Source organism: Neolamprologus brichardi, chromosome 9 (assembly GCF_056152115.1).
Source record: "Neolamprologus brichardi isolate AB-2024 chromosome 9, ASM5615211v1, whole genome shotgun sequence".
Taxonomy (NCBI): Eukaryota; Metazoa; Chordata; class Actinopteri; order Cichliformes; family Cichlidae; genus Neolamprologus; species Neolamprologus brichardi.
The window spans coordinates 39,418,717-39,441,218 of record NC_142112.1 but is presented as its reverse complement, the minus strand read 5'-3'; the positions used below and the strand labels follow the sequence as shown (position 1 = coordinate 39,441,218).

Sequence of the window (22,502 nt, the reverse complement as noted above, 5' to 3'; positions counted from 1 at the left end):
TCACGTGTGTGCAGGCCGGAGATAATTCGGCCGATGTGGTTAACCTTCAGAGGAGACCAGATGTCTCGTGGCGAATATCGCACAGCAAACAGCAGCTGCTCGCCATAAAAACGAGCAGTTACTTCATCGATCTCTCCACAGAACGATTTAAACTGCGAGTTCAGGACTTACTGTGCTTTTATTGGGATTCCTGCAGAGAAGCTGCACTAACAGGTTAAAATGTCTCTTTATTAAAGTCAGAGGCAGCTTTCTTCTTCTATAAACACAAGTGTCTTTAAAATAAACTGGAAGTCTTTAAACCTGACAAAATCCAGGCTGTCAGGGTTAAACGTGACCCGTCTCCCTTGTATCGTTCTATCATCCCGGGCAAAAACAGTTCCAGCCCGGCTCCTACGACCTCCACCCATAATTCAGGGTCATCGGGGGGTTGGAGCCTATTCCAGCTGCCACAGGGCAGGACAGCCTCCACCTACCCACTCTAATCTCACCTGCATGTTTGCATGGAAGATCTCAGATCTGCACACTTTTGGGTTCAAGTTATTATTAAACAAACATAATCGAGGTAAAAGGTCTAATTAAAACCATTTAAACCTGAACTCCACCCCTGCCAGGTGGGGGCTCCGTTCAGCTCACATTTATTTATGTTTTAGTTAAAACATGTCTGGGGTACCGGGGTCCGTGTCAGCCATAAGTCATGTGACGTCTCTGTGAGCTTTCAGTCACACTAAAGAGCTCGCCCCCTGCTGGTCACTGGAAAGGCTGCAGGCTCCATCGTTGATATACAGTCTGGATACAGATGTGTCACAGCAGCTGGAGGGTCGCGGGGCTTTTATGCCTCCATTAAATAAATATTAGCCGTCCCAGAGAGGGATTTAAATTGAAATCTGCCTGCAGCTGAATACGAGCAGACTGAACCCCCACGTCCTCCGAGTGCATCGAGCGCTGAGATAAGGCCTCCGCGTGTTTGTTAAACGGCGAGAACGGGCTCATTGAGATTCTGTCCGACCCCCAAGAGCCGTAACGGGCCCCCCGGAAGCCCTCCCCCACCACAACACCCCCACCGAGACCTGGCAGGTATAACTCACCGCTCGCTGTGGCATTTAATCTCAATTGAGCCAAAATGGCCGAAGGCGGCATGACATTGCGGTGACATTAAGCAGCAGTAATCGTTGAGAAATGGCTCTTCTGAGGCCGCCGCTCGCACACACACACGCACACACACACGATAACAGAGTGAGGCCACAACATTAACAAGTCCTACAAGCAGAGAATTACTACTTCTATAAATGTGTGTGTAAATCACACACGCATCAAAGATGGCGCCTCATCCATCTATCACAGACCCGTCAGTGTGACTGAATCATGTGACTGGCTGTGACGCGTGTGTTTGCTTCCTCTCCTGGGGTCAAGCGGCTGAATCCGCCTGGTGTTTGGTGGCGTTTCAGACGCACGAGCCTCACTTCGGCTTCAGTTTAAGGTGCTCCGCTTTGCATTAGCATACAAAAGAATCACTGGTGTCCATGGAAACCATGGTGGAAGTACATCAGGATGTATAAATGCTCCTAACCTCCAACCTGTCACCTTCCTGCTGCAGGAGACAAACTGATTTCTTAGATGGAGCCAAAATGAAAAAGTAAACTCAAAGTAAAATAACTAGAAAAGTATTTTTGAGCGAGCACGAAGACAAACCTTCAAATGTTTGGGTACAGATCTATTTGGGACGGCGCCAAGACTTCCTGAACGATCTGTTTCTATAGTAACCTCACAGCAGCCCTATTATTGGTCACATGATGTCATTAAAAAGGCTCCAAAAGGCTCCAACAGTTCAGGTGAAGCTAGCAGCTACAGCCACCTGTCAGTCACAGAGGCCACGCCCCTAATAATGCAAACTTTAGGCCTTAATACGATTCAGACGATTTACCTGCAGAGACCAAAACAACCAGTTTGTGTCTGTGGGGCCGACTCAGAGCCTCTGATGGACCGTTTGTACCAACGTGAGCCTGGTGAGCGTTCGGCCCCAACCAGCTGCAGTGTTACTGTGAAGACGTCCAGCCAATCACAACACAAAGGAAGTGTGACGCCTGGAATGTTCACTCTCTGTTGGTTACAGTAGAAAATGCTGAGGTCACATGAAGGCCTATTCATGCTAAGCACCCCTCACCTCCTGAATGTTTGCATACAGGCGGCTCCTGCACTCAACACGCTGCTTTAGTTTCTCTGCTGCAAACAGAGGCGGCTCTGCAGCTGCAATCCATCATCTTTACTCCCTAACTAACTTACACACACACACACACACACACACACACACACACACACACACACGCACACACACGCACACACACACACACACGCACACACACACACGCACACACACACACACACACACACACACACACACACGCACACACACACACACACAATTAAGAACAAACTCCAGTTTAAGCGTATGCACACAATCAGCGCTGCAGAGTCACAGAAGTACGCCCACATGCGGCAGATGAATTCACACTGGACGCCCACACATGAATATAAACACAAACAACAAAAAAGAAAAACACAGCGAGCGGCGATGAGGGACGAGCGCGGCTCGAAGCGCTGCAGATCCGCTCGCTTTAACCTCATTGAGCTGCTTCAGTGAGTGGCACGTAACGAAGGAGGTCACCGGGTCAGCAGCCAGAGGGACACCTCGCTCTGACCCGTTACAGGGCGATGCTCAAACTGCAACATTGACAACAACAGAGAGAAGCCAAAGCCACGGTAACGTCGCCCGTTGTTGTTGGAATATTTCACATGAGGGGTCTCCAGCTCCACCTCCACCCTCGAGCAGAGGAAGCCTCTCAGGGACACACCTGGTGTGCAGGTGTTTGAGCAGCACCTGAGCACTGACGGCTGCTACCAGCTGGGCGACTTTTAAACCTGCCGCCAGACTCGCCACGGGCGTTTGACGGGGTTACTGCTTCCTGTTGCACGCTGGGTATGGTAATGAGGGGTGGGAGCACATGTGACGTAGCCCGGGGTTGTTATGAAAGGTATTTGACTGTTTACCTGTTGTTTTCTCCTTGGTCTGATTATCAGAGAATGACTAATGAACACGAGGCGACGCTTTACAGGGAGTCAGCTGATTATTCACTGTCAGCCGAGGCAAGATGTTTGTGCCCCCACCCGCTCCGCCTCTTATATAACACACTGTATGGATGTGTGCACAGGGGAGGGGACCTTAAAGCCTGGATGAAGCACACAGGCTCATCCACCAGGAGCCGGGATGGATTCTTCCAGAAGCCTGAAGTGCTGCAACAGGAGCACATGCCTGCTCTGATGCACTTAATCTGTGAGTCAGTGTGGGCGGGATGCAGAGGACACACACACACACACACACACACACACACACACACACACACACACACACACACACACACACGCACGCTGTAGTGAAATGGGAACATAAAACACTCTGAGCTCCAGGTCCGCCCAGCCAATCGGAGCGCGCTGATGCGTACGCTGTATGTCAAAGCTGTCGGCCGTTTCCTGCAGAACGCCGTGCTGACGCCGGCGTTTGTGGATGTGTGAAAACTGGCTGCAGCCTTTAATCTCACCGAGGATGAAACACTACAGACACACAGAGACGGGCGTTGGTGTGAACCTCCAGAAAACCATAAATTTACATTTTTGGAAGTTGTGAAGTGTCTAACGGGCCGTAGTTCTACCTGTTCAGGTGCTCAGACGCTCTGAGCCGTCACCATGTAAGCAAATAAAGTTCAGTCTGAAGCGTGAAACACGTCGATGCGGTTAATAACCTTTACTGGAACTGTCGGTGAACAAAGGTGGAGGTCTTACTCCGTGTGCAGAGCGAGCTCCACGTGGAGGCGGGTAGATGGAGCTATACGAGCTTCTGTCACAGCTCAGACGTTATTCTTTCCTGCAACCTCGAACGTGTCGTCGCCTCATTTTACCTCCATGACTCCACCTCACACTGGAGCGTTTCTCCAGCAGCTGGTTGCACTACAACCATCCAACCTTACATCCACCTGTTCATCCATCCATCCATACCTCCATCCATCCAACAACAACATCCATCCAACCTTACATCCACCTGTTCATCCATCCATCCATACCTCCATCCATCCATCCCTCCAACAACAACATCCATCCAACCTTACATCCGTCTGTTCATCCATCCATCCATACCTCCATACCTCCATCCATGCATCCCTCCAACAACAAGATCCATCCAACCTTACATCCACTTGTTCATCCATCCATCCATACCTCCATCCATGCATCCCTCCAACAACAACATCCATCCAACCTTACATCCGTCTGTTCATCCATCCATCCATACCTCCATACCTCCATCCATCCATCCCTCCAACAACAAGATCCATCCAACCTTACATCCACCTGTTCATCTATCCATCCATACCTCCATCCATGCATCCCTCCAACAACAACATCCATCCAACCTTACATCCACTTGTTCATCCATCCATCCATACCTCCATCCATCCATCCCTCCAACAACAACATCCATCCAACCTTACATCCGTCTGTTCATCCATCCATACCTCCATCCATGCATCCCTCCAACAACAACATCCATCCAATCTTACATCCACCTGTTCATCCATCCATCCATACCTCCATCCATGCATCCCTCCAACAACAACATCCATCCAACCTTACATCCGTCTGTTCATCCATCCATACCTCCATCCATGCATCCCTCCAACAACAACATCCATCCAACCTTACATCCACTTGTTCATCCATCCATCCATACCTCCATCCATGCATCCCTCCAACAACAAGATCCATCCAATCTTACATCCACCTGTTCATCCATCCATCCATACCTCCATCCATCCATCCCTCCAACAACAACATCCATCCAACCTTACATCCACCTGTTCATCTATCCATCCATACCTCCATCCATGCATCCCTCCAACAACAAGATCCATCCAACCTTACATCCACTTGTTCATCCATCCATCCATACCTCCATCCATGCATCCCTCCAACAACAACATCCATCCAACCTTACATCCGTCTGTTCATCCATCCATCCATACCTCCATACCTCCATCCATCCATCCCTCCAACAACAACATCCATCCAACCTTACATCCACCTGTTCATCTATCCATCCATACCTCCATCCATGCATCCCTCCAACAACAAGATCCATCCAATCTTACATCCACCTGTTCATCCATCCATCCATAACTCCATCCATCCATCCCTCCAACAACAACATCCATCCAATCTTACATCCACCTGTTCATCCATCCATCCATACCTCCATCCATGCATCCCTCCAACAACAAGATCCATCCAATCTTACATCCACCTGTTCATCCATCCATCCATACCTCCATCCATCCATCCCTCCAACAACAACATCCATCCAATCTTACATCCACCTGTTCATCCATCCATCCATACCTCCATCCATGCATCCCTCCAACAACAACATCCATCCAATCTTACATCCACCTGTTCATCCATCCATCCATACCTCCATCCATGCATCCCTCCAACAACAACATCCATCCAATCTTACATCCGCCTGTTCATCCATCCATCCATACCTCCATCCATCCATCCCTCCAACAACAACATCCATCCAATCTTACATCCACCTGTTCATCATCCATCCATACCTCCATCCATGCATCCCTCCAACAACAACATCCATCCAATCTTACATCCACTTGTTCATCATCCATCCATACCTCCATCCATCCATCCAACAACATCCATCCAATCTTACATCCACCTGTTCATCATCCATCCATACCTCCATCCATCCATCCAACAACATCCAGCCAACCTTACATCCACCTGTTCATCCATCCATCCATACCTCCATCCATGCATCCCTCCAACAACAACATCCATCCAACCTTACATCCACCTGTTCATCCATCCATACCTCCATCCCTGCATCCATCCATCTGGAAGTTTGGGTCAAAGAGGCAGCAGTCTAATCAGAGTCGTTCGAAAGCGAAACAGGAAGCAATCTGTCTTCAGCTTCTGCCCTGGAATGCCTCGCCTGGGAGACATGGTCATGAGGTCATGGGTCATGGGTCATGACCATGTGCTAACAAGACATGGCAGAAGTAGAAGTAGCTGGAAGTGTATAGGAGGCCACACAGGTTTGTGTTTATGACGCATGTTTAACAGCGAGGTCTAAATCTGCCTTAAACCTGGGCTCATCTGTAAAACTGCTCCGCAACTGGCCACGCAGGAAGTGACATCACAGATCAGGTAAAGCCAATGAAACACGTGGTGAGCGGGTCCTCAATCAAATGTTCTCTGAACTCTGAGGTGAGGAGTGAACACCGTGGCCATGTGAGCGGTAAATAAACAGGGTAACATACGTGACGGGTGCCACACGGAGCACGCAAACGAGGCTGCGGCCTCACGGCGCTGTGACACGTCAGCGTGCAGCCTTCATAATTCATCATTTCTGATTTGCAGCAGGCGTGAAGGAGCAAACAAAGTGTGCAGTCAGCGCAAAGAGTCTGGCTACAGAGCGGTCTAACTCGATAATAACCAAGAAGACGAGTCAGCGAGGAAATAAAGAGATAATTGCTGTGGAGTGGACATCAAGCCCTCTGAAAACGACCTGAGAAAGAAGCAGAAAGGCAAGAAAAGAACTTTCTCTGCGTTTCACTCAGTTTAGTGACGGTTTGCTGGGACGTTTCTGATTCACACTCAACAAAAAGACTGAAGGTCATGTGACCCTACAAATGTTTCTATTTAAGGTGTTTTAACCATGAAGCACGTTCCTCTGTGACTAAATGTTAGCCTAACTCACAAACTAACCATAATAATAATAAAACCACAGCGACTCAACCACCGTGTAAAGGTAAGGGGCGGGGCCACACAGCGAATCAAACCTCCTCTGGCACCAACATCCGCACACAAACTGTGCACCAGCAGCTGAGCAGCTCCTGCAGGCGCAGCATGGCGGTGGCTCAGCACTTCTGACCATGTGACTTCTACCGTGACAGCGACGTGCGATTCCTCAGCGCCATCTTGGCAACACAAACTAGATGTGATGGAGAGGGGAAGATGTGACGGTGAAACCGGTCTATCGACTGACCCACGAACCCATCAGGACCGTGTTTACAGACGTCAGAGCCAAACTTCATCCACCCATAAACTTCTGCAGGGCTGGAAGTCTATCGCCCCCTGCTGGCCTTCAAACACACTTCAGGCCTGGCGTTGTGTTTGTTACCGTCTTTGCAGTAAATTCTACATCCAGATACTCGCTGTTAGCACGTCTGTTAGCACGTCTGTTAGCACGTCTGTTAGCACGTCTGCTAGCATGTCTGTTAGCACATCTGTTAGCATGTCTGTTAGCACTTTGCAGTAAATTCTACATCCAGATACTCGCTGTTAGCACGTCTGTTAGCGGTAATACTTAGAGGGAGGTGCTCCACCTGTCAGCGCCAGTTAGCCTCAGGTAGCAGCTAAAAATCACAGGTATGAACAACTTGTTTAACCAACTGCTGGCGATGAGCGAGAGCAGCAACAACACACGTCCCCGTCTTCAGAATGTGTGAACACGTGTGTGTGTGTGTTCCTGTCTAGCTATCTTTGTGAGGACCGAAATCTGCATTCTACTAGTGAGAACCAACAGTCACTTGTGAGGACACACTCACGGGTCCTCACAAGTTTGAAGGAATGTTTGAGGCTCAAAATGTGGTTTTAGTGTCAGGGTTACAATTAGGTTATGGTTAGGTTTAGGGTCAGGGGTCAGGGAAAGCATTGTGTCAATGAAGGTCCTCACTAAGATACCTGAACGGGCTTGTGTGTGTGTGTGTGTGTGTGTGTGTGTGTGTGTGTGTGTGTGTGTGTGTGTGTGTGTGTGTGTGTGTGTGAGAGAGAGGCAGACTGGGAGATGCTCAGTCATCCATGGGGATTGGCTGAGAGGCTGCTGATGCATTAAGGGAACAAAGTGACCAACAGTGAGGTGATTAGCCCTGCTAAGGTAGTGTGTGTGTGTGTGTGTGTGTGTGTGTGTGTGTGTGTGTGTGTGTGTGTGTGAGACAGGTGGTGAGTCGGTAAGCAGGTGTTCATCTGCATTCTAGTTAACCTGGTTAGCCTGAGAGTGTGAGGACAGAGTGATGGTGCAGGGTGGAGCTGATCACTGATCAATATTATCGCGTTCAGCTCGTTATTCCATGAATGCATCAACTTCATGATGACATTGAGGACAATCTGCCTCACACTGGGTTCATGTCAGCACCTGCTCACAGCTCTGAAACTTCAGAGAGGAAGAAAACCATCATCATGTAACAGAGCAGGTAAACCTGCTGCAGTGACGCCATCCTCTGATCCTCCTCTTCATCACCATCCTCTGATCCTCCTCTTCATCACCATCCTCTGATCCTCCTCTTCATCACCATCCTCTGATCCTCCTCTTCATCACCATCCTCTGATCCTCCTCTTCATACACTTCATTATTACTTCATATTTTGACCTGTAATTATTTTTCTTACTGTATTTATTTTGATTTCAGTTTAATTTTGTTCCAGGCAGTTTTTATTATATTGAGTTACAAACTCTTCCACTGCTGTTATAACTTCATTTTTAACTGCTGGAATGATTCCCCAACTTCTATCAGCTCGGTTCATCCTCAGAGCTGGACTGCACTGCTCGATGACCTCACTTCCTCTTCTCAACTTTTCATTTCACCCAGTGTTTTAGTGTCAGTGTGGAGGTCCTCACAACAACAGCGGTACAAACATGTGTGTGTGTGTGTGTGTGTGTCACACCTGTCTCTGTATCAGGGCCAGAGTCTGCCATCCCTCCTCCATCAGTCTCTCCACAGCCTTTGGATCCTCTACATTTCTGTTGGCCTTGAAGGCATCGCGGACACGCCGTAGTGCATAGTTTCTGTAACACACACACACACAGAGTTTAGTTTCATTCATCGCGTCTGCAGGAAACGACAGCGGCACTGAGCAGTAAACAGAAACGTTTGTGCAGCTGAGACGGTGAAAGCCTCGGAGGACTTTCTGAAACCTGAACAGCAGCACAGGAGGGACCTGCAGACGAGCGACGACAAACAAACAAATAAAAAAGACAAATTAGTGCACATGACAAACCTCCAGGCAGCGCGCTGAGAGCAAACAGCAACAACAGAAGAACCTCAACATCAGAGTCCTGAGCACCCAACAGGACAGCTGTGGAGACTCAGATCGTCCCTCCACAGGCCTGAGCCCACGACCCTCTGAGCAACCAGGCAGGACACCTCGTCTCCAGGGTCAGTGCTGAGCTACAGTGTATCGTGAAGTAATAAAGCCTCCATCAGCTCGGTTTCAGATCCAAACTCTGGTCTCAAAATGACCCCAAAACCACCCAGCGTCCAGATGTTGGACTGGATGGTGTCCTATCAAACATCTGGAAGACGTGCAGTCCATCCAGCTTTGGTCTCTTCAGGAAGCACCACGAGGAAAGTGACGAACAGAGACGTGTTTTCTAAACTTCAGGAGCGACTGAAGTGACCAATGAGAGTGTAGGATACTGATGACACATCAGAGGGTTACTTAAGCAGCCAGAGGCTGGAGTGTCCACTAGAGATGTGTGGAGTCCCTTCACATCCACCAGATCACCGCGTCCCGTCTTAGTGTAGCATCATCCCGGGAATACGGCGTTCCAGCTCTGACACAGCCGGAGCCGATCGACACAAGTCGTGCTGCACAGCAGGAAGTGGTATGAGTAAATACAATGAATCTTTCAAAATAAAAGGTGTCCAAATAAAAGCTCGTCTTTTGAAACTCTGGAAATAAATCAGACGTCACGTTTTGAACACGTTTATTTCAGAGAGCGCGGCTGCACGCTGGTGTGGCGTCCATGTTTGCTGTGAAGATGAGCGCGGCTGCACGCTGGTGTGGCGTCCATGTTTGGTTGTGAAGATGAGCGCGGCTGCACGCTGGTGTGGCGTCCATGTTTGGCTGTGAAGATGAACATCATCAGAAAAGCTTCTCAGATGTTCAGTGGGGACAGAAACTCTTTAGGAGGATTTTCCACTGAAACTTCCCGATCTGTGAGGAGTTTTCATTTCCTACATAAATACTTCCTCTGCTTTATTCCCTGTCATGGCTCCCTTTGCTTTTATGGCGAGCTCCCACTCCACCTTCGAGTGCGGCTGTTTGCAGCCATAAACAGATTTGCTTCCCTCTGTGGTCGAACTACATCGTTATTTTCTAGCATTCGGCCATAAAATCCAGCTTTAGGGCCGGTTACTCCGGGAGCGCTCTCACATCTCAGGGGTCTCTAAACGTCAAAACGGCGCGGCGTTAACGAGAGCGAGGATGGAAGTTTGATTTCCACGATGACACCTTTTCTACAAGAAGCATTTGAACAAACACGGCGTTTATCAGAAGTGAAACTGAGGTACTTAAATCTGTTTGCAGTGACATCGACCTGACAGCCCGATGCACTCGGCAGACTGTCGGCTGAAAAGGCTGCAGGCTGTTTGCAGCCGGAGGTCGGCGGGACTCCACGCCACGCTTCCCTGACCTGCGCTGATTTGATTTCCTGCAGATTCTCACAAGAAAACACGAGAGCTGCAGAACGTCCAGAGAGCGCCGCGATCGATAAACCGATGCTCGCTGAGAGGAAACGTCAGTGTGAGAGACCGCAGACGATTGTGTGTGTGTCGCTCTGACAGCTCTGATTACGTGTGTGCACCAGCCTTCATCGTCTTCATCGTCTTTGGGTATTTATTGATGTTTTTTAGATACTTTTGTTCTTTTTCTCTCAAACTTCATCACCGTTTATTCAGATGTGCTGAGAGGCCGACGAGCATCTACCAACAAACTCATCAACGTCCTCAGTTTCACTGCATCCACGATAATCACACAACTTTGAAAAACTGCCATCATTTCACTGAATGTAGAGAAAGCTGAGCCAGAGGTACGGGCAGCGACGTTCAGTCTCAAAGCTTGGACTGCTGTGATGTTTTGGTTCGAACATCGCCGTCCACCTGAGTTCTGCTTCGCGGCTTCCTCTGTCTCGCCTCAGCATCCTAACCTCTCCCGTCCCCTCTGGATGGAGCTGTGGCTCCGAGTCCATCGCAGAGGCCCATCAGCTGCTTGCATCAGTGATTTCAATCTTTCGGTCACTGCACAGAGTTATTTCCTGTTTTCTAATCATCTTGTGTTGCTTTTACTTCCTTCCTTTGCTATTCCCCCTCAGACCGTCTGTGCTGCCCTCATTAGTCTCACTGTTTTATTCCACACCTGCTCCCTATCTGCCAATTACCACACACACACCGAGCTCACCTGTCAGGCTCCTCAGGCTGATCCCGTTCATCCTGTCACTGACAGTTTTACAGAGTTTGCCTCTTTGCCTGCTTCCGCTTGTTTTTAAGCAAAGATTTGGATTTTGGACGTGGTCCCCTCCTCCGTCTTCATCACTGGCATGAGCTCCTTTAACGACGCGTTCTGGCCTCCGCTGTGTAGGTTTCTTTGGAGTTGAGCTGAATAAATATTTGTCTAAAGCAACACAAGCTGAGCACTTTGAAGGATGGCTGGATTAGAGGCGTCAGATTTCTGTTCGTCCAACCTTTCGTTGGAATTTGCTGACCAAAGGTTGGGGTCGTGTTTCAGACCCCATGTCAACAATATTTCACGCAAACGCCCGCCATGTGAAAGTGACGACATCAGTGTTTACATCGGGTGAAACCATGTTTTCTTAATGACGTTGATCAATTAAACTGAACTCCACCTCCCCCATCTTGGCCTACAGTCCATGATGGTTGTCCCTGATGACCAGTTCTCCACGTCCGGCAGGTTCTGGGTGGCGTGGTCCTCCATCTCCAGTCTAAGACAGTCGAGCCGGGTTTATCGGTAGACTTTTTCCTCGATCATCGTCTGCCGTGGACACAGACGGCTGGAGACACCAGATCCAAATCGCTGCATCAGCTACTGGTTAGCAGTAGGGATGGGTACCGGTATCCGGTGCCATGATGGTTCTGACATAAACGGTAGTAACCAGACCGAAAAGCAGCGCACATTTCGGAGCTTTATTTCCTGAGCTGTGACACACTTTAGATTCTAGCCAATCATTTTACGTTTCCGAGGATAGTAGGCGGGTCCAGGTACGTACGTTCTTTTAGAGCAGAGCTACAGATTAAAAATGCCCAAGGCGAAGCGGTCAAAGTCTGGCTGTACTTCACAGCAAAAGATGCAAACTCAGCAGCTGCAACAAGTGCTTTAAGCTGATACTGTGATGCTGTCAAAGGAGGTAACACCTCAAATCTGATGAAACACCTGGCGACGCATAGCGTTTTTTTTTAAAGCCGAGAAATGCGCCGTATTTGATAGCTTGCTGCGAGACCTCACACCGAGCACATCTACTGCGGGTGTGGTGCCTGTTATCGACCCGGAGTTAGCAACATCCCCCAAAAACCCGAAGAGGAGAGTCCTGGCCCCTAGCCCTGCCAGTGTAGCAGAAATGATGAGGATGATGATGCAGCAGCAGCCGTTCTTCTCTGCGTGAGTAGCTTAATGTTGTTCGTGTGTAATTTACGTTGAGTAGGCTAACCACGTTATTACATTAATGCATGTAAGGTGAACTAGCAAACATCATCATAGCTACATGCAGCTGTCTTCTTGTTTGATGGCAGATACTCCCTTCACCCTGGACAAAAAGGCTAAAATGACCAAAGAAAAAGTGGAAAATAGTTAAACATGAGAGGTTTTTGGACAAAGTTTGTGTTTTTTCCATTGATTAAGCTGCTTCCAGCCAAGAGTGATACCATATATGCCCCATAGCTGCAGAAAAGGCTAACATTGTTATCTTTTTACAAAAAAACAGCTGAACATGAGAAGTTTTTGGACAAAGTTTGTGTTCTCCATTCTTTAAGCACCGTTTGAGCACCGTTTAAACACCGGCACCGTTTCAAAAGTACCGGTTTGGCACCGGTATCGGATAAAACCTAAACGATACCCATCCCTAGTTAGCAGTAACTTAACTTTGGTGCACGATTCTCCAGGACACACGAAGGAGTAAGAATAACTCTGAAACCAGCCCCACCAGGTAAAGTCAGCGTGTGGGAAACGCTGCGACGTTTTATATGTGAAAGGCCAAAGTGCGTGAGACTGTTTGCCGTTCTGCTTCACCTGCCCGACACACCGGGGAGCGAGCTCGACTTTTCCTCTCTCAGATATTATTTTTACAGAGTGAAGCAGCTTCTCGCTCCTCCACACTCCGAGCAGCCACACAGCAGCTGGCAGCGTAGGTGTTAGAAATCTGCCAGCTCGGGACCTCGCTAACCTCAAACCCGAGCAGCGCCGCACCCCAACGCTTCCCTCGGCTTCTGCTGCATCTGCGGCCACCAGGACCACAGAGCGTGGTGGCTGCAGATAATAAGTACACACCGAGAAGCAAACGCAAACAGACAAATTACAAACACCGGGGAATTTTCTGGCAGCAGCCAGTGAAAATGATTATTGGTTTCCAGCGCTCTGTGTCGACTCGGAGCCTCGTTACAGCTGGCAGCTCCTCTGATGGGGAGAAAGTACAACGCCGACCTTGGGAAGTTACAGCAAAGCCATTCGTCTTCTCTGTCTGTCTTTGTGTCTCGAGCTCATTTAGGATTTAAGACAGAACCAATAAAAGAGTGATGGATCAGATTTACATGCCGCGGTTAAATACGGCGCTCATTACAAGGACGTGACGGGGAGCGGCGAGGAAAACGGCTCGAGAAGGATGAAGGAAACGAAGCTGTGGTGGAAGAAGACAAAAACTAAGACAAAGGAAGGATGAAGAAAAAAGGAATAAACAGGAAATGAAGCATAAACACGGGAAAAGGATGACGAAGACGGGAAAAGGATGATGAAGACGGGAAAAGGATGACGAAGACGGGAAAAGGATGAACAGTAATGCTGGAGAAGGAAATGAGCAATTAAGGAAGTCGGGAAGAAAAACCAGGAGAAATGTTTTAGTGTAGGATGAAAGCAAAGAGGAGATGAAGACAATCACCCAGCCTGTTCTCAATTATCTTCATCATCATCATCCGAGCTTCAAGGATTCTGGACATTAAACAATCAGGATGATCTTCCAATGTTTTCAACGTGAAGTTTGTCCATGAATCACAAACACCTCGTCCTGCAGCGTGCATGTGCACAACAGCTCCAAACACACGGAAAGTTTGTCCGAAGCCTTCGAGATCCACCTGAACGGATCAAAGGTCTGTCAGCGGCTCACCTGTGACAGCTCTGAGGTCAGAGGTCGCAGCTGCCTGTTCCTCAGCAGCTGAAGCTGCCAGCTCCGGTTCTCTGGTTACTGTGTGAGTCGACCGCCGTCTAATCTTCAGGCCTGAGTGGCGACACCTCGGCTACCTGCGCTGTAACGGCGAGCATAAATGGACGTGTGATGACGTTACGAGCTACGAGTGTCTTTATCCGCACCGCAGCTGAAGCAGGAAAGTGCTCTCGGTTAAACTGCACCACCGTGTGGTTTAAAGCGGTATTACACAAACATCGCAGTCTCGATATCGGAGACGTTTGGGAAATAAATCCAAAGCAGCCGTTTCGTGGTTCTGCTGATGGTTCCAGTTCATTCTGGAAGGTTTAAAACTCTTAAAAGTCATTTACAAAAACAAATGAGCAGTTGAATCATTGTGTGAGGACGGTTTAACGCGTTGACGAGCTCCCTGCGACTGACGAGTTCTGACGACCAGTTCTCAGGAGACCGTCACCGGCGTCCGATGCAGACTCATTCTGTCCTATGAGCAGGCCCGAACCACTCCGTTCAGAAAAGAGCTTCAAGGTTTCCCTCACAGGCCTTCGAGGGGTAAAGAGTTAACCTGGTAAATAACTGAGATTGCAAATATCGGCCAAAGCAAAGGCAGCTTTTTAAAGCAGCCCTGCAGAAGAGTAAGGACAGGAAAACACAACCGAGCTAAAGAATACAGAGAAGGAAGAGCGAACAGAAAGACTACGACAAAGACAGAACGATGAATCGAGAGAGAAACCGATGACAGGGAAGTATAAACGAGAAAATGAAGGATGATGGTTTGGGAAGGACAAACATCTTCCCGAGTTTCTCAGAGTTTGTCATTCAAACGTCCGGCCTCGCCTTTCAGGCTCAGCAGGGCCGGAGGTCTCGAGGCTCTCCATCACACTGATTCATACAAACCCCTCAGCTGTAATGGAGCCGCTGTAATGAGCGCTGCGCTAATGAGCCAAACAAAAAGACAGACGAGAGGAAAGAAATAAATAAAAGAGCAACAAAGAGATTAGAAAGTGTTGGAAACGCCCACCGGGCAGCTCAATATCTCCTCTGGACAGGAAGTGGCACAGGATGATGGACCGAAGGCCGAAGTCTCAAAGTCAAACTTCACTTTGGATCTTTCACACAGACACGAGTAGAACCTTATAATAAAAGGTGTTTATAACCAAACCATCGTATGATCAGGTAACTGTTAGGGTCAAACACCTGTGGACTATAACTCCTGCAGCTCCCAGTGTCCTTTATGGCAAAGCTTTGACTGCTGGCAGCTTCAGACTGTGGCTGGTCAGAGCAGCAGACAGTCGACGGGACGGATCACTGATCCAGTCCAGGTCTGTTTATCCAAAGTCAGCCTCATGCAGGCTAAGCAAATGTTTTCCAGACATCCTTTATCCAAAGCTACAGTTTCAATCCTGTGATATTCCCAGGATAGAGCCGATAATCTGCCCAGCAAGTTAAAGCATCTACTGAGCATGCTCAGAAACCTAAACCTGCCTGTTGTGGCTTCAAAAACTAAACTGAAAGCAATGAGCATCCAATCATCAGCATGGAAACACGCGCTGCAGCGTGTGTTTCCATCAGCACGTCGGTAACACCGCTCAGGTCCTCGCACCGGCCGCTGATGTTTACTGACGTGCAGCATTCAGTCTTTAAAAGCATCATCTGAGTTTATCAGTCGATTATGAATCAATACTGACGATCACTGATACCGTGATCCATGAATAATTAATGAGCGGCTGCACCGAGGGAGACTCGTGTTTGAAACCTTCCTGTGTGAACGATCCAACTCTGCACTCGGCGAGTCGTCACTTCAGAGGGAATTCTGTCGTGTGATCTCCAGGAGACGAGAAGGAAGGAAGCAAGGGAGCAGAATAACTGAGAGGAGGTGAGGAGACAAGGGAAGGAGATGAGGAACGACAGAGGAGGGCGGGAAAGGCTGGAGGAGTGAAAAACAGGAGATTTCCACAATTACTTAATCATCAGAAGACTTTGTTATCTGCTGTCAGCACACGCTGACGGAGTGAGGGGGAGAGGGGGAGGAGACAGAGAGGAGAGGGGGGGAGGAGGGAGAGAAGAAGACAGAGAGGAGAGGGGGGGAGGAGGGAGAGGAGAGAGGGGGAGAGAGGGAGGGAGAGAGGAGAGAGGGAGAGAGAGGGAGAGAGAGAGAGGGAGGGGAGAGGGGGAGAGAGGGAGGGGAGAGGGGGAGAGAGAGAGGGGGAGAGAGAGGGAGAGGGGGAGAGAGAAAAGACGGGGAGAGAGGGAGAGGGGGAGAGGAGAGAGAGGGAGAGAGAGAGGGAGGGAGAGAGAGGGAGGGGAGAGGGAGGGAGAGAGGGAGAGAGAGAGGGAGGGGAGAGGGGGAGAGAGAGAGAGAGAGAGGGGGAGAGAGAGGGAGAGGGGGAGAGAGAAAAGACAGGGAGAGAGGGAGAGGGGGAGAAAGAGGGGGAGAGAGGGAGAGGAGAGAGAGGGAGAGAGAGAGGGAGGGAGAGAGAGGGAGGGGAGAGGGGGAGAGAGGGAGAGAGAGAGGGAGAGAGAGAGGGAGGGGAGAGGGGGAGAGAGAGAGAGAGAGAGGGGGAGAGAGAGGGAGAGGGGGAGAGAGAAAGACAGGGAGAGAGGGAGAGGGGGAGAAAGAGGGGGAGAGAGGGAGAGGAGAGAGAGGGAGAGAGAGAGAGAGAGAGGGAGGGAGAGAGAGGGAGGGAGAGAGGAGAGAGGGAGGGAGAGGGGGAGGGGAGAGGGGGAGAGAGAGAGAGAGAAAAAGAGGGAGGGAGAGAGGGAGAGGGGGAGGAAGGAGAGAGAGAGAGAGGGAGGAGAGAGAGGGAGGGAGGAGGGAAGGGAGGGAGGAGGAGAGAGAGGAGAGAGAGGAGGAGAGGGGGAGAGAGAGAGGGAGAGAAGAGAGAGGGAGAGAGGAGAGAGGGAGAGGGGGAGAGAGAGAGGGAGGAGAGAGGGAGAGGGGAGAGAGAGAGGGGGAGAGAGAGAGGGAGGAGAGAGGGGAGGAGGAGAGAGGAGAGAGAGTGGGGAGAGAGAGAGGAGAGAGAGAGAGGGAGGGAGAGGGAGAGGGGAGAGAGAGAGAGAGGAGGAGAGAAGAGAGAGGGAGGAGAGAGAGAGGAGGAGAGAGAGAGAGAGATACTGATGATGGACAAACTCTGAATCAGTTTGTTATTCGGCGTTTTGTTGCTCCTGTGCAGAGATGATGACCTACTTCTGACAGCCTCCTCTCCCTCCCTCTCTCCTCCCCCTCCTCACTCTCTCCTCCCCCTCCTCACTCTCTCCTCCTCCCTCTCTCCTCCCCCTCCTCCCTCTCTCCTCCCCCTCCTCACTCTCTCCTCCTCCTCCTCCTCACACCTGTGGGTTTGGGCCCTGCAGGGTTTTAAAGTGTTTGAGCTGGAACAGGTGAGCGGACACCGCGGGAAAGTTTCTGAGATTGGCTGAATGAAAGACGTGTTTCCGGAGCGGCACGGATAAATCGGATCGTCACATGTCGGAGAACCAGCACACGCAGAAGAATCGTTAAATCCTGACGAACAGTAACCAGCACTTGTTATTCAAGGAGCCTCGGCTGCCCTGAACCCACTTTCTAAAGAAAAACAACAGAAACTCTCATGTTTTTACATAATTAACAAACAAATAAAACAGAGCGAGCTGCGAGCTGCGAGCTGCGAGCTGCGAGCTGCGAGCTGCGAGCTGCGAGCTGCGAGCTGCGAGCTGCGAGCTGCGAGCTGCGAGCTGCGAGCTGCGAGCTGCGAGCTGCGAGCTGCGAGCTGCGAGCTGCGAGCTGCGAGCTGCGAGCTGCGAGCTGCGAGCTACGTTTAATGGCAGCCAGGATCACGCCTGCAGGGTTTTAACCCAACACTGCAGAGAGCTCCTTCAACCTGCACCGTTTCTAACGGCCTGCAGGGGGCGACTGCAGACGACCCTCGGCTCCCTCGCTCTGTGACCTCAGACCGGAGGCTCCATAAACTCATCATAATAGAAACAATAGATTCTCTGTCTTTGACTCCGTCCTTCATATTTCACTGTGATCTCTCGTCAGCCTTCATCCTGGAGGGACGACGCGGAGGATGCGACTTGTCTGTCACGAGCTGTCCGCCAAGATGGCGGCAGCTCGAGGTCACCAGAGTGGGCGTGTCCATCGAGTCTGTGAGCTTGTCACTGAGTCGTGTCCGAGGATGAGAGTGTTAACGTGCATTTTCTATTGAGAGAAATCACGCGAGCACGCCGCTCGGGGCCTGGACCCTCGCCACACTGGCCTCTCTGCTCTTTCATCCGCTTCCCGGAAACGGAAATCCAAGCGAGGAGAAACGGCGAGGAAGCAGGAGACATGACTGAGCTTAAACGGGAGAGCGGTCAGAGATGCTCGCTGTGTCGCTCTGTGGTTAAAGGCTGTTAGTTTGTTGACTTTACAGCGAGTTATTATTATGATTGTTATTCCCAGCTCTGGGAATCATAATGAAATTCCGTCTCTAACAATATTCAAAGATTTGTTCTAAGGCTGCTCAAGGACCTGCAGACGTCCTGAATTCACCGAGAAACAAAAACATGGAGAAATTTACATTTTTACATAATTAGAAAACAAAGCGGGGCCCCCTGCTGGTGTCAGGGTGCACTGCAGTAAAAGCTCCACAGCGGTCAGCGGGTGTCCTCCCCACGCTGCTCACACTGTCGTCACAGGAACGCCGTTCTCCAACCTGTGCACTGTTCCTAATGTATTGGCCTTTGACTGTCATGCTCCGACCTTTCCGCTGCAGCAGCGATCTAACTTTCCTGCAGGGAATCATGAATGTTTCATCCGGCGTCTGTTTATCCCGCTCCCTCTCTGGCAAAGCCCTCCAAATTCAGCCAAACTCTCCCACCTCTCCTCCCAGGAAGGAAGACAGCGAAACAACAAAACACAGCCTGCAGCAACGTCTGGCATATTCAGGTCATCCCACAACAACCCGGCGAGCGCGCAGGTACACGGCTTCAGCACAAGCTGAGGCTTAGGAGGATTAAACGCCGCTCTGCCGCTCTGGCTTCTTTCTCACTCATTTGTTTTCGTGCACTTTTTCCTGGAAGATCGTAATGTCTCCACTTTGTGACTGGCAAGCAGACTAAACCCGAGGCACCTGCTGCGCCGCGCTCACCCTGAGGAAACGACTCTATGTGAGAATGACTGTGACACAGGAACAGCAGAAAACGAGTCAAACAGAGCTCAGCTGCAGCCGCCCTCACAGCCTGCGAAGCTTAACCAAAGCACAGTTTAAACATGCAGGATGTTCTCACCCCAACCAATCACAGCAGATGGCCCCGCCCCTCCCTGAGCCTGGTTCTGCCGGAGGTTTCTTCCTGTTAAAAGGGAGTTTTTCCTTCCCACTGTCGCCAAAGTGCTGCTCATATGTCATATGATTGTTGGGCTTTTCTCTGTATCTATGAAGCGCCTTGAGGCGACTTTTGTTGTGATTTGGCGCTATATAAATAAAATAAAATTGAATTCACGTGGGTCTGAACGAATGAAGCCATGACAGCTCAGAAATGATGGAGAAAGTGATGAGAAGGCATCGCATCTGGACCCGCCCCCCTGTGCTCCGCCCCCCTGCGCTCCGACACTATTCACAGCATGAATACACACTACTGTTACATCCTGTAATATTGTTGATACAGCGCCAAATCAACTACAGTCGCCTCATATGCATACAGCAGACTCTACAACCAGGAGCGCAGGGTGGAGACAGTGGGGAGGAAAAACTCCCTTTTCACAGGAGGAAACCTCAGAGCAGAACACAGGCTCTTAGAGTGAACTAACAAAAATGTTCAAACTGAAAACAACAAAACGATCTGTTGGTTTCATCATCTGTGAGTTTGATAAAAATACACTTTTGAAACGTTCCTGACGAGGCTCTGATGGACGTGGTTACTCCGGCATTCCTGACACACGCCCTCAATAATAATAATATAATAAAACTAAACTGAGAGAAGAAAACCTTAAAACAAAGCCTAACACAAAAGCTAACAGCTACAGGGAGTTTATTCTGGGGAAAGGTACTCTGATTACTCTTCTCAGTAGCCACTGGTTACATGTAATAAATTACTCAGAACGTAACTAAAGATGCCCTGATCTGGTCCATGGATCAGATTATCAGGTTTCCCATTTCCTGCCCAGTAAGGAGACCTGACCATCTGGCACTGAGGGCGTGTCTCTGTGAGGAAGGTCATTGGTGGGTGTGGAGCAACAGGTAAGCTGTGCTAAACAGGGTGTTTGCAAAGTGCGAGTAGGCAGTAACGCATCATGGTGGTTTGGACTGTCCAAAGACACACTAACTAAAACCAGCAGAATAAACACGGTGGAGCTGGGTGGAGCTGGGTGGAGTCTGGCTTCAGGCTGAGACCTTTAAAGAGTTTATTTCCTCCATATGAAAAAGGTTTGGTGCCCCACAAAGGTTTAACCTCCCAGATCAAAAGAACCCGGGTTCATGCACTCACAGGTAAATCAGGCTTTCAGCTGCACGCCCACACAGGTGGGTGCTCACACAGGTGGGTGCCCAAACAGGTGGGTGCTCACACAGGTGGGTGCTCACACAGGTGGGTGCCCACACAGGTGGGTGCTCACACAGGTGGGTGCCCACACAGGTGGGTGCTGTTTCATGCATTTCTTCAAACTCGAGCTTCCTGATTTAGTTTCATTTCTTGAGCAGCTGGTGTCACAGTAACTTCGTTTCAGGAGCAGAGCATGCTGGTACATGTAGTCACAGAGGACCACGTCCTCTCTGCAGGGCCGCAGCTGAAGGAGCTGAACTCCACCCGCAGAAAGACACCAGCGTTATTGATGTGGGAATGAACTAACTGAAGTTTGATTTCCACGAGCTCTCCTCCAAACACACACACACACACACACACACACACACACAGACACACACACACACACAGACACACACACACACACAGACACAGACACACAGACACACACACACACACACACAGACACACACACAGACACACACACAGACACACACACACACACACACAGACACACACACACACACACACACACACACACACACACACACACAGACACACACACACACACACAGACACACACACAGACACACACACACACACACACACAGACACACACACACACACACACAGACACACACACAGACACACACACACAGACACACACACACACACACACAGACACACACACACAGACACACACACACACACACACACACAGACACACACACACACACACACACACACACACAGACACACACACACACACACAGACACACACACACAGACACACACACACACAGACACACAGACACACACACACAGACACACACACACAGACACACACACAGACACACACACAGACACACACACACAGACACACACACACAGACACACACACACACACACACACAGACACACACACACACACACACAGACACACACACACAGACACACACACACACACACACAGACACACACACACACACAGACACACACACACACACGTCTGAGGCGGCGGGCCGAGCCAGCTGTCTGCCTCTGGGCAGGCGGGATGAATTTATTTTATTTGGAGAGGCAGCAGGAGGACGCCACCTCTCATCTGGCCGTTCAATAATTCAACACAGCGGCGCTCCGCGCGGAGGCGGGCGGGGAGCGGCGACTCTCTGATGTCCGTGCGGAGCGCCGAGTGCTGTCACAGCCGCAGACGGCGTCCCAGACTCACCTCAGAAAGGCGGAGTCGGACTCCAACTCCTCCCCATTTAATCATGTAGCACGGGGAGGAGGAACGAACGGGTCTCTGCTGAAGGTGGAGCCGGGTGTGGACTCCACCTTCACCTGTTCAGCCTCACAGGTCGCCTCGACCGAGGCCTGACCAGCTCCTCCTCCACCTGCTCACTGCGCCTGCTCGACTGTCAGAGGAGGAACTTCCTGTTTGGTGTGAACGCAGCAGGAGGAAGGAAGCTCTCTGCTGCTTTGATCCTCCATCAGGTGGAGGTCGGCAGACTCATCGCTCCACCTGAGCCCAGCGTGGAGCTTCTGCTCCATCACTTCTGATTTACACATTTTTAAAAAGGTGCATCGACCACATCCAGCATGTTTTTAACTCTGAAGTTAAAGATGAAAAACTGTTAAAGTTTTGTTTTCATGTTCAGGCTGAAAGTGGGTCAAAAGTCTGCTTTTAAAAATATATATATGCTGAAAAGTTTTTAATATAAGAGAAAATTTCACAGCTTTTCAAACAAAATTTTATATGAATC

The 22,502-nt window shown here is 49.9% G+C and overlaps 1 protein-coding gene and 1 pseudogene across 2 annotated transcripts in view; one reads left to right on the top strand and one right to left on the bottom strand.

Moving 5' to 3' along the window:
* lyrm4b (LYR motif containing 4) overlaps nucleotides 1–22,502 on the bottom strand; it is a 44,572-nt gene that overhangs the window by 20,874 nt on the left and 1,196 nt on the right. For both annotated transcript variants that reach the window (XM_087845686.1, XM_087845685.1), the window contains exon 2: nucleotides 8,787–8,907. In XM_087845686.1, the coding sequence (XP_087701812.1) occupies nucleotides 8,787–8,907 (121 nt within the window). The remainder of the gene's footprint in view (nucleotides 1–8,786; nucleotides 8,908–22,502) is intronic.
* LOC148101652 (uncharacterized) lies at nucleotides 2,570–6,093 on the top strand (annotated as a pseudogene).